Genomic DNA, 12,653 nt, shown 5'->3' on the forward strand with positions numbered 1-12,653 from the left:
CACGAGTCGGTTTCCAGTTTTTCCTCACGTTTATCAAACAATAGTTGCACAATCTGGGACGTGGCGTTGAGCGACTTGTCTTGTCAGAACCGGCTCGAGCGCCTGGTGTGTGTGTGTGTGTGTGTGCGTCACGTCGCCTGAATCAGTAAGTCTGCGCCGAAGCTCGAAGATAATCTCCTCAAAGGAAATAAGTCAGGGAAAACGGGGAAAGAAAAGCCGTCCGCCTAAAGGTCAAATGAAGATTAGAGGGAAACCGTACACGAGGGCACACCGGCTGGCACCCCGGAACTGCACAAAGGCCTCATTGTCACGGGAGCCTGCGGCTCCGCTCACACTCCTCCTGCATACTTGGGGAGACATGACACCTGTTGGTGGTTTTGGTCAACTGCACACAGAGTCAGAGTCGCTTTGATAGCACCGATATCTTCCAGGGGGTGTGAATCTGCAGAATAAACTAGATCAAGACACGATAAGATCACGAGTTTGATTCAGGCTCGTTTTTTTTAGCTCGTTCTCCTTTCGTCGATGATCGTGTTGGAGTCAAAAACCCTAGTTGTGAAAAAGAGGCCAATTAGTCTTGATTTATATTTGCTGATTTTACGATGGTATTCCTCCGGGGAAACGTTCCCCTCTCACTTCAAAGAGCGCAGTGGTGATTTGCAAATAACAGAAACGATCAGTCTGGATTCGCTGGTAATGGTGCGACGCGTCCAAAAAGTCTGAAAACTTGAGTCCCACAGTTGTTCCTCTCTTTACTTTAAACTGGAATTAACTTCATTCAAACTTCAGTTTGGAATATTTTATAAATAATTATGATTACAATGAATTGAATTCCAATTGGCTTGAATTGGACTTTATTATTTAAGTGCCTTGAGATGACATTTGTTGTATTTGGCGCTTTCTAAATAAAAATGAATTGAATTGAATTAAAAATCTGCTTCCCAGAGAATGTTTTATAACAGAAAATGATAAACAAAGTTATTGATCACCTTGTTAGCGTATAAGTGAGCGAAAATGTGCCTTTTAAATTGTTTGGAGTCTTCTCCCGTCATCCCACGGATGAGCTTTGAATTTCAGGGATCCGTTGTTTTTCCACGGAGCTGCAGAGGGAGGAAACGTGGCCTTTTTACAGGTTATTTCTGAATGTAACACTGACACTGAAGTCGGTGAACGCTGAAATCTCACAGGCCCGAATGACTGGAACTCTTTAGCGTGATTTCCCCGGATAGAAGCTCTGCCGCGACATGTGTAAGTCAAGAAGTCGGGTGAGATGCCTCACAGGCTCGGACATTAAGTGGCTCGCATAGAGATTTGTGTGGCATTTATGGGATAACCAACCTGCCATAAAACAGCCGCAAACCGGCGCCTGCGTGCGTACGTGCACGAGAGGAGTTACTGCAGTGACTCACTTTTATAAGTTCGACCCTATCTCAATCTCCTGTCACTCCCCAGCTCAAAGGGAAACCACAGAGGAGCCACAACCCCCCCCCGGGTCTCACTCAGGAATCCCCCCCGAACAACCACAACCTGCCTGCACCACCTTTTTCAGCCCCACACAAAGTCAGACGCACAAACTCGTGCTCGTTTGCAGCAGGATTTCCTGGAACCTACAGATAATGTCAGAAGATTTAAATCGCTCGATTAAAGTTTATTGTCTTTTGTGTTGCTGATTGGTGAGAACCACGAGGTAACGTCCCAGGAAGACAGACAGGGTTCTCATGAATTATACAGACAGAGGACGCGTTCGCCGTGCAAGTGTTGGCGTGCAGATGTGCGATTACCCACGCAGGCGTCTGCACAGCGACAGTTTCCTCGCTCGTGTGTCTGACGAGAAGTGAAAGTTGACCTTTGGACACGCTGCGACGTGGCTGGCTCAGACTTCTCATTGGACGGTTTTAAAATGAGGAAACCTGAGAGGCGACGGGCTGACGGGCCGCACAGGCCTGACGCTGCAACAAACGGGAAGATTTCCGAAGAGATGATGACTTTATTTCCATCGAATGCGGGGAGGACAGAGAAAGATGTCATGACTGAACGTCCCTGACGGCGTTTGATGTGAATCATCCGTGATGTTTCTGTCTCCACAGGTCAAAGACGGACCGTGCTCTGAGACGCCTGCAGCAGATTAACTGTCCTTTGGGGTGAGGTAGTAGGTTGTATAGTTTTAGGGTCATTCCCAAGCTGTCAGATGACTATACAACTTACTGTCTTTCCTGAAGCGACTGTGATGACATCATCTCCCCATCATCACCGCCCACAAAAGAGATAATGACTTCACTGCAAATCCATCACTTTTTTAAAACTAATTATCAGGGAAATTCATGTTCTTCATTAAAGTAAATCAGTTTGAAAGGTGACGCACTGCAGAAAGTTAATTTATTCTGTCAAAAACAGACTTTTATGAGGTTTTTATGATCTGTTTTTATGTTCTCACTACAAATGAGTCTTTTAAGAGCACGTGGACGTTGATATATTGTTAATTTTCCTGTAAAGGAATGTACAGTTAAACCTAACGATCCTCTGTTGTAACAAAGTAGTTTTGTCTTCCTTTATCTAGCGATGACAAAGGACTTCTGCACAAAGCGTCAGCTCAGGATCCTGTCCCTACTCGCCTGGTGACTCATGGTGTTCGCACAGGGTGAGGTAGTAGGTTGTGTGGTTTCAGGGTTGTGATTTTACCCCATCAGGAGCTAACTATACAACCTACTGCCTTCCCTGGAGGGCAGCAATTCATCACAGGAGCGCACGTACCTCCTTGTCACTTTTCTACTTTGGGGAAAAAAATGGACTGTCTCATTTACGGAGCCCGACAAAGGGCCGGCTTTCAGTTTCAAAGATTTTAATGAATGGGTGAGTGGCGCATGTTTTTGATTGCAACATTAATCACTTTACAGATTTGTATCTTGTACTGTAAAGGTGGTTTTAAGTGTGCCGTTTTTCCTCAATGAAATAAAGTCTGGATAAGAAATAATGAGCTGCGATTCATGTCTGTGGTGACGGGAACTCTGCTCGTTGGGATAGATTGAAACACTAAACTGATAAGCTTCTGCAGCTTGGAAAAGGGTTTCAGAGTATTTTGTATAGCTTTTGTGCTGTAAAACAAAGGCAATAACGTGGGGTTTCCCAGGTAATATGTTAATCTTACACTGGATCAAGGGAAAGTAGCATTCCATGAAAACAAATGAGGGCTAAAAAATGCTCACTAAACAGGAATCAATCGTGGCTTTGACTGAAGCTTATAGCAGGAAATTATGGCCCATGTTTCACTCACAGATGGAAAGGAACAAATAAATAGATAGCAGTGATGAAATGTCATAGGCCGGCTTCTTGGTTTGAGGTAATGCAGACTGTTTTGTTACCTGGATTCATTGTGGAAGTCAACAGGAAAGGCTGATAGCCAAAGTACCACTGGTAATGCAGACGCGTTGAAACGCTGCCAGGCGTTTATTTACAGTAGATGGCGCCAGATACTCTGTGTGTTGGTTGGTTATCTCCAGAGGATTTAAGAATTCGCCATTTGATCAATTATAAGCGCTATTTGCCCATAAAATGGAAGTCTTACTGACATATAGGAGGACCAGACAGTCAGGAAGTCGCTGCTGAAGTGACAGTAGGTAGCGCTGATGAGAAAAAGTGTTTAAGATATGTTTGCTGCAGTTAAAAACACCTGTAAGCTGTTAATCTCACACATTATTATCTGAGCTTCACACCTTTAAAGTATGCATTCATCAAAAGTTTCGAAAATCTGGGGGAAAAAGCTGTAAAGCAGCAAATAATTCAATAAACCTGAAAGATGAAGCACATACCAGGCGGATAAGCAGGCTGAAACAACACTTTATCAATCAGCAGTCACTGTGTAATCCACCCAACTACACCCTGATTAAATAATCACACAGAAAACTATCATTAACTCAGAAATAAATGACATTTCACACCAGTTCGTTGAGTTGTTCTTTTCTTAAAAGTCATTGAATTGCGTATTTATGCAAATAATTCCCCCTGATGGGTCACATGATATAATTTGCTGTAATTTTAAAGCTCATTTTGAATACATTTTATATCAATCACCCTTTAATAAGCTGACAAAAAGAGACAAACGTGTCTGAACGCCTCAGTGAGCCACCAGGAAGCGCATGTGGTGCCAGAAATGAAACGAGTAAAACCAGCGACGGGGGCTGTCTGGTCCCCGCGCGCTGATTGGTTCAAACTATAGGTGTGTCGGCAGCTGCGTACGTCATGTCGCCGTCCTTCACGACGTTACTTCCTGCAGAGGACGAACGTGACTTGTGACAGCGGGGCGGGAGACGACGTGTTGAAGTTATTTACCGAGCCGGTCTGGATCCGCGCGCCCCGGGATCCAAACACCACCTCCCTCCTCCGGTTCCACACGGACGTCCACGCGGCAACACGATCTGACAATGCTCCGAATATCAAGCAGACTCTGAGGTAATTTCACAACCTTTATTCCAAAGTTCTGCTGTTATATAACCGTGACTGTAAACTAAGAGGCTTTCCAGCCCGTTGCCTGTTGATTCAGCAAAGTTAACCGTTCAGTTACGCACAGCGCATGTGTTACGCAGCGGTTTCTGACTTATATCCCCGTTCTCTGCAGAAAAACAACACAGTTTAAGTAATAACCCGATATACTCTAGTGTTTTCATGCCAAACCAACTCAAAAGCTGTGGTAGAGCACCTTGCATCCTCCAGACTGGTTAGCAGCAGTCCTGAGACACAGATGTCTCTCATATTTCAACCCACCAGCTGATTTTTAGACAGTTATTTTTTTTTATTTTGGGGGTAGAAAGACGTCAGAGGGGTCAAAACTACTTTGAGCAGCTCTGAATCTTCAATAAGTGAATTGAAGCGGAGTTAAGAAGGGCGTGCATGGGTGGCCTTCAGCACAGTCATTGTTGTCTTGATTGTTGGTCGGTTGTATTCTTTGTGTCATCTGGTAACGTGCTTTGTTGAGTCCAGCAGCTCCTGTTTCCACTTCTCCTGTGGCCTAAAGATAGATGTCTGGAATTATAGTTCATCTGGGAGTTAAAACACAATGTCCTCTGAGATGGTGGGGAAACGTGGGCTGAGCCCCCCAGTCCTCTGGGGAAAGGGAATAAAGTTAATTAACCCAGTTGAGACTGTGACTTTGACCTGTTTATTTTTTTTATTTCTGTCTCTTATCACACGAAGAAATCAATTTAGCATCATCTTGTTTGAGATGCTCGATCAGATTCACACATTTTAGAACCTGAACCCGTCAACTTTGGCAAAAATATCTCAGATCAGTGATAATTTTGCTGCTGAACTTACTTTAAACAAATGTAAACAGTGTGTGGTTGCAGATTTGGAGGCGATTTGTGACAAAAAAATAAAAAAATCTGTCCATACATTCAAAGAAACGATGTTCAATAAAAATTCCAGGAACCGGCGGCTGTTTTTCGTCTGTTTTGCTCAGAGTACTAGACTCAGCCCTTGAGAAATCAGCGCTGGCAGTCGGGGGCAACACTGTGTCAGAGGGCAGATTCTTTACATCAAAGCCTCCGTCCTGCCCAGCTGCTGTCTCAGAAAGCACCGTCCCTTTCCCTGGTCTGAAAACCCTTTAACAGCAAAGACGGCTTATGTTTTATACGCTCCTTATTGTATGAATCCCAACAGATACCCACACACTGTGTTTCCCCTTTAACCAACATTGGCGTGATGTCAGGACCCGTCTCCTGAAATGCTGCAACACAAAGACTAGACAAACAAGAGCAAGCATGCTCTGATTAATCACGTCTGCCATGTCTGGCAGCGAGAGTTGACTGAGTGCATATTTGCTACCAAGACAGATAAAGACTGTATTTTACTTAAACGTTGATTGAAAGCACTAGTTCAACGAGCACCCTTCAAAGCGGCCTTGGCAATGAAAGTTAAAAGTTGCATTTCTTCGTGAAACTCAGATCAAAAGTCAAATCTGTAGATTAATCTGTTGTGATGCCGTAAGAGCAAGTTGTTGTTGTTGTTTGAAGCATTAGCGATCACATGATTGTACTAATGCACTGTGGACGGATGGATACAGTTCAAAGAAGGCCGGTGAGCGTACAACAGCATCGACATCTGTTGCTATGAATTACAGGAAGTCGGGGAGAGCGTTACAAAGCACGAGCATTTGCGATGGTGCTGTTGTAGTTGTGGGATGGCTCAAACAGATGTCCGTTTCCCCCCTGGGACCAGCTCCACCAGGCTCCCACCCACACATGCATACATACATACATAAAGAACCACTTTTTGCAAGTGAACATACTTCTGTCTTAAAAGCAATCTGTGAGAGACAAAGCTGACTGACAATTATGTCTCCATACACTGAAAAGACTGTTATGTAGTGTAAACACTCTCTATAGAGTGCAGCATGTGCTCTCTGCTGGGCTATAAATCATAGAAACCATCTCAGTGTGTATGCTTTGGCTGGACAGGTTGGGATTTAGTGTGTTTAAAAAAAAAAAATTCTGAAATAATGGGATGCTGTTGACTGACTGGGAATGGATCTGTCATCAAATAGCTCTGACATTACGAACCTGACGCCTTACCGTCTCGTGTTAGTATCCAAACATCGTGTTTGTTCTTCATCCATTAGCTTTGCCTGGTGGAACACTGCACTACTAAGTGGAATCCCACTAAATGTTGTTGTAATGGGGGGGGGTGAAAGCTGTGTAAATGAGGATCTTTTATCTGAATGTCATAAACACATTGCCAGATTAGCTTGTGAGGTAATGCTCTCTCCAAGGAGTCCAAAAAGACAGCAGAGTGCTCAGTGGGTGAAGCTAGTGATGCACTTCCTGCTTTGGTTGCAGGCTTTAACCTTAGCTGGTGTCAGTAAGTGAGAAAACATTATCTAAACTTTAGCTTTGTTCTGTGTTTTGCCATTATATGACAGCCTACAGATGGAAACAGAAACTTTGAGTTTGTAATAAACCAGTCGATTCTCCCTGAACCTGATAAATGCGTTCACTGATGCTGATGGCATTATTGGAAAAAAGTGAGCTAATGGAGGTAGCGTGATGCTCTGGGCAATGTTCTTCTGAATCCTGGGATTCATTTAGATGCTACTTTGGACTCATGTCACCTATTTAAGCAAGTTAATAAGCACTCATACCCCATTGAGGTGATGCTGTGACTAGAAGGGGGGCTATTTTGGGAGAGTAAAACACCCTTACATACTTTATAGACCGTTTCTGAAGGGTTTTAGTTCAAGGTGTTTAGGTTAAAGGTTGTCTAATCCTTAGAAGCACTACCTAACTTCTTAGTATTGATTACCACAGGATAGCTTTACACGTCTGTTTAGAGTTTCCCTGTTGAAGTATTGATTTGTTGACGTTTAAAAAGAAACCAATCCGAGTATGTGTGATAACTCTGCCCTCTTACAGGCTGGGGAAGGAGCTATCCCCATCTCCATGATGGCAGCGGATCTCTACAGTCCCCCATCCCCAATGGGGGACTCCCTCCTGGACAGTTCACTGTGTGGCGAACTGATAGAGGATCTTCAAGACATCTCCCAGTCTATAGAAGGGGATAGTCTGGGATTTGATTTTACAGAGTACCAGAGCACTGGTTCAGGGTTCAAGAGCTCCATAACCCTGGGTGAGTCAAAGTGGACTCTTATTTTTATGAAGAGGGAACATTTGAATGGTCTTGTTAAGATTAAGCACAATAAACGACTAATTATTTTGTAACTTTTAACTTATCTCCCATATAATACTTATTAAATTTACCCCCCTTTCATTGGCTTAGCATGTTATTGCTTCAAATAGAACATAAACAAATAGAATAAAAATAAAGAAGAAAGAAAAGCCTAATTGATTTATTTATTTATTTTGATGATGAAACTAAGCTTTTATAAAAACTATGAAAACATGACAAATACTAAATGTTTTTAATCAGTCTGTACATAAATGCTGTGAGAAACAGTGAAAAAAGTATTTTAAGGGAGCTTCCCGTTAAAAAGTTATTGGATTTAGACGACACTGCAATGTCACAAATGCACACAGAGCTCTCTCTAAGCATTATGCTGATTGATTACCCATTCATCTGATATACCTGTGGCTGCTGCTCGAGTAATTTTAGCCCCAAAAGCTGATGTTAGCATTTACCGCTAAGCTAACAAAACCAACGTTAGCTTGGCTTGCTAATTGGCTAGTTTTAATTTTTGCAGTTAATTTTTTATTTTATTATTATATTAAAAATAGAATTTTGAACACTTCAGTGTTGTTTGAGATGACATGAAAAATATCAGCAGTTACAACAGTTATTGTTTTGTTTTAGGTTTCGAGGGACTTTTCTCTTGTTTTTTTTTCTTCTTTGTTCAACTCAATGAGGAATTAATATAGTATAATCATGTCTTTCTTTCTCAATGAACAATGAATTGTTCACTTTTTTAAAAGTTTACTTATTTTCTTTTCTTGTCTAAAATCAGAGTTTTTGCTCTAAGGCTAAGAATTTAACTTAACTTACTTCCTCGAGTCTTTGTGTTAAGCTAGCGCTACATCCAGGTGTCAGTTTAGCTTAGCTTAGTATGAAGACTGGAAAAATGTTGTCAAGCTCTGTCCACTGTTAAAAAAGACCATTAAAGTCTATAAATTGACGTGATATGTATCTGATTTGTGAAATCTATAGAAATCAAACTAAAAATATAAAAATGCTAATATTAGCTAGCAGGCTAGTGGTTGAATCTTCATGGACACAAGGGTTTATTGTTTCCAAAAATGTTAGATTATTCCTTTAAAAAGAAGAAGTATGTTTGATCATTTGCTCAGGAGATAATCACGTTAGATCCAATACTATTGTGTACTTTCTGTTGTGCTGTCTCCTGCAGACACCTTGACCCCAGCCTCGAGTCCATTGTCGGGGGTGTGTGGAGCAGCGGCAGGCCCAGAGGAGAGCCTTGGCCCCCTCAACCTCGAGTGCCGGGTGTGTTCAGACAAAGCTTCAGGCTTCCACTATGGAGTACATGCATGTGAGGGCTGCAAGGTGAGAAATGAGAAAAACAGTGCAGCAACAGCCAGTTATAGTAAAGAACATTATGCTGCTTATGTTCGTAGCAAACGGAGAACGATTGTGAAGGCTGTAAGAAGGTATAAACATAGATAAAGATACAGTCTTATTCAGACTGATGATAATGTGTGTCCTTGGTGTTCCTACATGTTGCCGTCCAACTTTACCAAAGGGGTCAAACATCACACAAACATACTGGGAAGAGTACACATGCGTAAACAAGCATGAACACATGCAATTCCGTCATGCAGAGGTGCCTGACCTCGAGGCCAGTGGAAAGTTTTTTAAACGCGCCGCCGGGCCATGTGAGGCGGTGGATGCAATGACCTCGGCTCACTTCTCATGGAACTGCTGATACTTAATATTACAGTTGCACTCTGTCACTTTAAAAGTAAGAACTTAGCGCTCAAAAATATGTCATTTTTATAATCAGGTGAGGTCTTTGGCCGGTATTATTGAAGCTCAGATGTGTGCCTGAGTGCTGCAGATGTCAAAGATCATCAGATCTACGTGTGATTGAGGGCTCTGTTAGCCAGGTAATGCCAGTTTGTCGTAGAGCTATTTCTGCGTGACTTTTTTGACCCTTATCCAAAGTCTGTTGAGTGAGGGTTGTTCCACCATTCACAGGTGTGGTAACAAACATTTTTTCCTGTTAATTAGCGTTTTCATTTTAATTAAATCTCAGATCTGTTGGCAACAAGCTAGTCGCACACAAACAGGAGGATGTGGTTTTACCGTTTTTATCTTCCAAAGCAGGTTTTTGCACAGTGTTCTGCTCATTGCACAATGCACATCTGTGGGATCTACAGCAAAACTGTGCATTTTCCCTGAAGGCCTGGTTTATGACTCACATCTCATTCATCAGAGTCACCACCAGTAATGCTCGTCTTGCCGTCAGAGCAGCTGCCTGTCTTGGCACGCAACCCCGTTATTGTGTCAGACACTGCTGCTTTAAAGTTGGGTCACGGTGACATGGAAGTCCCGGGCACGGCACTTGTTAGAGGTGTACCCTGACGGCACGCCGTTCCCAAATTCCCTGACTGATGACAGTTTGCCATCATGGAAAAATCCTGCGTGCCGGACGGGCTCTGGGTATCATTTTCAACACCTCACTTGAAAGAGAGGAGCACTCAACATTTGGAATGTGAAGGCCATGTGTTTGATACTATGAGGTGGTGATATAATGAGAAAGCCTTGGTAAAATGACAGGTAAAGCACTAAATCTTCACCCAAACTGCAAATGCACGTTAGTTTGAATCTGCTTTACTTTTCTTTCCGTCTCAGCTTGCGCCATCAGCATTTAGACCTGCGCCACATGCTATATTTCTGCTCCGGCCGCTGGTTTTGTATGGTCTACCATACAGACATGCAGGGACATGTATACTGTAAACACGCACATCTGTTTTTCTCCTCTCTGTTTGCATGTAACGCATTTCTGATGACTGTCGTATGGCGTTAAACCATACGCACTGGCCTTCAGAGTTCCCCATTAACCTTATTCATGAAGATTTCACCCAGTTTTCCCACAGAACCAGATGTTTTTGGTTGAAAATGACACAAAAAATGATATGTGACACACAGTAACCCTTAATAGCAACGTGTGGAAACTGCTCTTCAACATAAATGCGGCCAAGATGTTGTGCAAGATGAGGGCTGATGTATTTCATGACCATGTGGCTCCAGATATATTGGCAGAAAATTCGTATTTCCTACTTGACAGCGAGGCTTGAAAAATGTCCTGACTGAAGTTTCATTGATGTGTGTGGGTGAGTGTATATCCAAGGATCATATGTTTTGGCACATGTGTGACATCTGTTAGCTTGTGTTGGCCCGGCACCCTCGGTGTGTGTTGGAGGGCTGTAGGCTGTCTCACCCAATCAGGGATCTTCCTCAGAAAGCTTGAGATTTATCTCTCTTTAAAAGCACGCAATTCCACTGTTTTCCAAGAGAAAACTGCATTGTTACGCGTGCATACGAGCATATGACGGTTTTCTGAGTATAACATTAGAAAATTTGAATTTAAACAGCAGTTAGGAAATAATTTATGGTCTAAGATTAAGTTAAGTGAGCCAAAAGCTCTAACTTTGGACTGTTTCCTTGCTCTTCTGGTCCCTGTTCCACCTCAGGACACAAATGATAGATTTAAAATTATTTTTGCAACAGCACGTTCGAAGTTCACCTGTCACCTTTAGTGTTTTCAATCCAGTTTTATTTAAAAGGCACTAATTGACGACATAAATAATCTGAAGGCGCTTTAAAGATAGTCGAAATCCCTCGCACCATCATCAGATAATGAGCCTAAATGTTTACCAAACGGAGACATCTTGCTGTCTTTGTTGCTCCAGATGTTCGTTCTGTCCACCCTCGTTTTCCAGATTGGATTCAGGCTTAATCACGCGAAATGGATTCAAGGATGAAAACGAATACAGCCCAAACCAAAGGCTGAATCCTTGTTGCAGGAGCATGTTGTCTCTGCTAAATAAAAGGTTAAATATCAGTTGTTCCACAGCAGTCAAAGCGGTTGAAAAGCCTGTCTATTCGTAGAAAGTGGGCTTTTAAGGGATGGTGGTCTTAAAAGATTTAAAAACACTTGTTAAAGACAAGAGCAGATGGATGAAGGGTCCAAAAAAAGGGAGTATTTTTGAGATATTTATTTAGATTTGTGCCAATATGAAAGATATATAGAAAAATACATCTTTAAGGCTCGTTTAAAGGCTTGTGTGGGTCAGAATAACTCTCAGAGTGTACAGACATTTAGAGAGTTAGCTGATTTTTATTTTGTTTCTGATCAGCGAATATCTTTCTCTCTCTCAGGGCTTCTTTCGAAGGACCATTAGACTGAAGCTGGAGTATGATAAGTGTGAACGCAGCTGCAAAATCCAGAAGAAGAACCGAAACAAGTGCCAACACTGCAGATTCCACAAGTGCCTCTCTGTGGGGATGTCACATAACGGTAATGGTGTTTGGTTCATTTGAGTAAAACATGACTCAGGTAAATCACCGTGTGGCCGACAGATCCAACTAATTATTCAGGTCAATTCACCTTTGCCTGCTGTGAACTAGTGAACTACAGATGATAAGATAACACTATCAGGACATTATAGACGAATCATTTAGTCGTAGCTTTGATCAAAGCACGAGACCTCTGGACCAAAGTCCTTTGCACAGACGTATCGACTAACGCTAAAGCTCGGCTACAAATGAGTCACGCAGCAGGACCAGAAGCCCCAAAAACACAAGAAAATCTACAACATGGTGGCTGAAAATGAAGAGAATCGAGGTTTGATGGCTGATGAACCTGATTCAGATGTTGTTGCAGAGCCTTACAAAAGCTGGGAAGTGAGATTTTAAAGGAGAGTAGATCACAATGCCACAATTACACGAGAGACTGGTAAAGTCATACAGAAAACAGTATGTTTAATGCTGCTAAAGGTGGTTCTACAAGCTCAGGAATTATAGGGCATACTTAGTTTCATTAGATAAGTAATGACAGAAGTGAACTGAGGTTGTATTCCTACTCATTTTCTTTTTAAAAATAAGAATTTCTTGATCTATAAAACCTTTGTATTTTAGATAATTGTGTAAATGAGGTGCTTTATTTATTTATCCCGAGGGAAATTCGCTGTGCA

The 12,653-nt window shown here is 42.3% G+C and overlaps 1 protein-coding gene across 7 annotated transcripts in view; it reads left to right on the top strand.

Annotated features, from left to right (window-relative positions):
* LOC142385136 (peroxisome proliferator-activated receptor alpha-like) overlaps positions 1-12,653 on the top strand; it is a 40,426-nt gene that overhangs the window by 24,663 nt on the left and 3,110 nt on the right. For 5 of the 7 annotated variants that reach the window (XM_075471355.1, XM_075471354.1, XM_075471358.1 and 2 more), the window contains 4 exons: positions 2,088-4,446; positions 7,401-7,614; positions 8,846-9,000; positions 11,839-11,977. In XM_075471355.1, the coding sequence (XP_075327470.1) occupies positions 7,428-7,614; positions 8,846-9,000; positions 11,839-11,977 (481 nt within the window). In that variant the 5' untranslated portion in view covers positions 2,088-4,446; positions 7,401-7,427. The remainder of the gene's footprint in view (positions 1-2,087; positions 4,447-7,400; positions 7,615-8,845; positions 9,001-11,838; positions 11,978-12,653) is intronic. The other 2 variants (XM_075471359.1, XM_075471360.1) reach the window with 2 other exon arrangements.

Source organism: Odontesthes bonariensis, chromosome 8, assembly GCF_027942865.1.
Source record: "Odontesthes bonariensis isolate fOdoBon6 chromosome 8, fOdoBon6.hap1, whole genome shotgun sequence".
In the NCBI taxonomy this organism is placed as follows: domain Eukaryota; kingdom Metazoa; phylum Chordata; class Actinopteri; order Atheriniformes; family Atherinopsidae; genus Odontesthes; species Odontesthes bonariensis.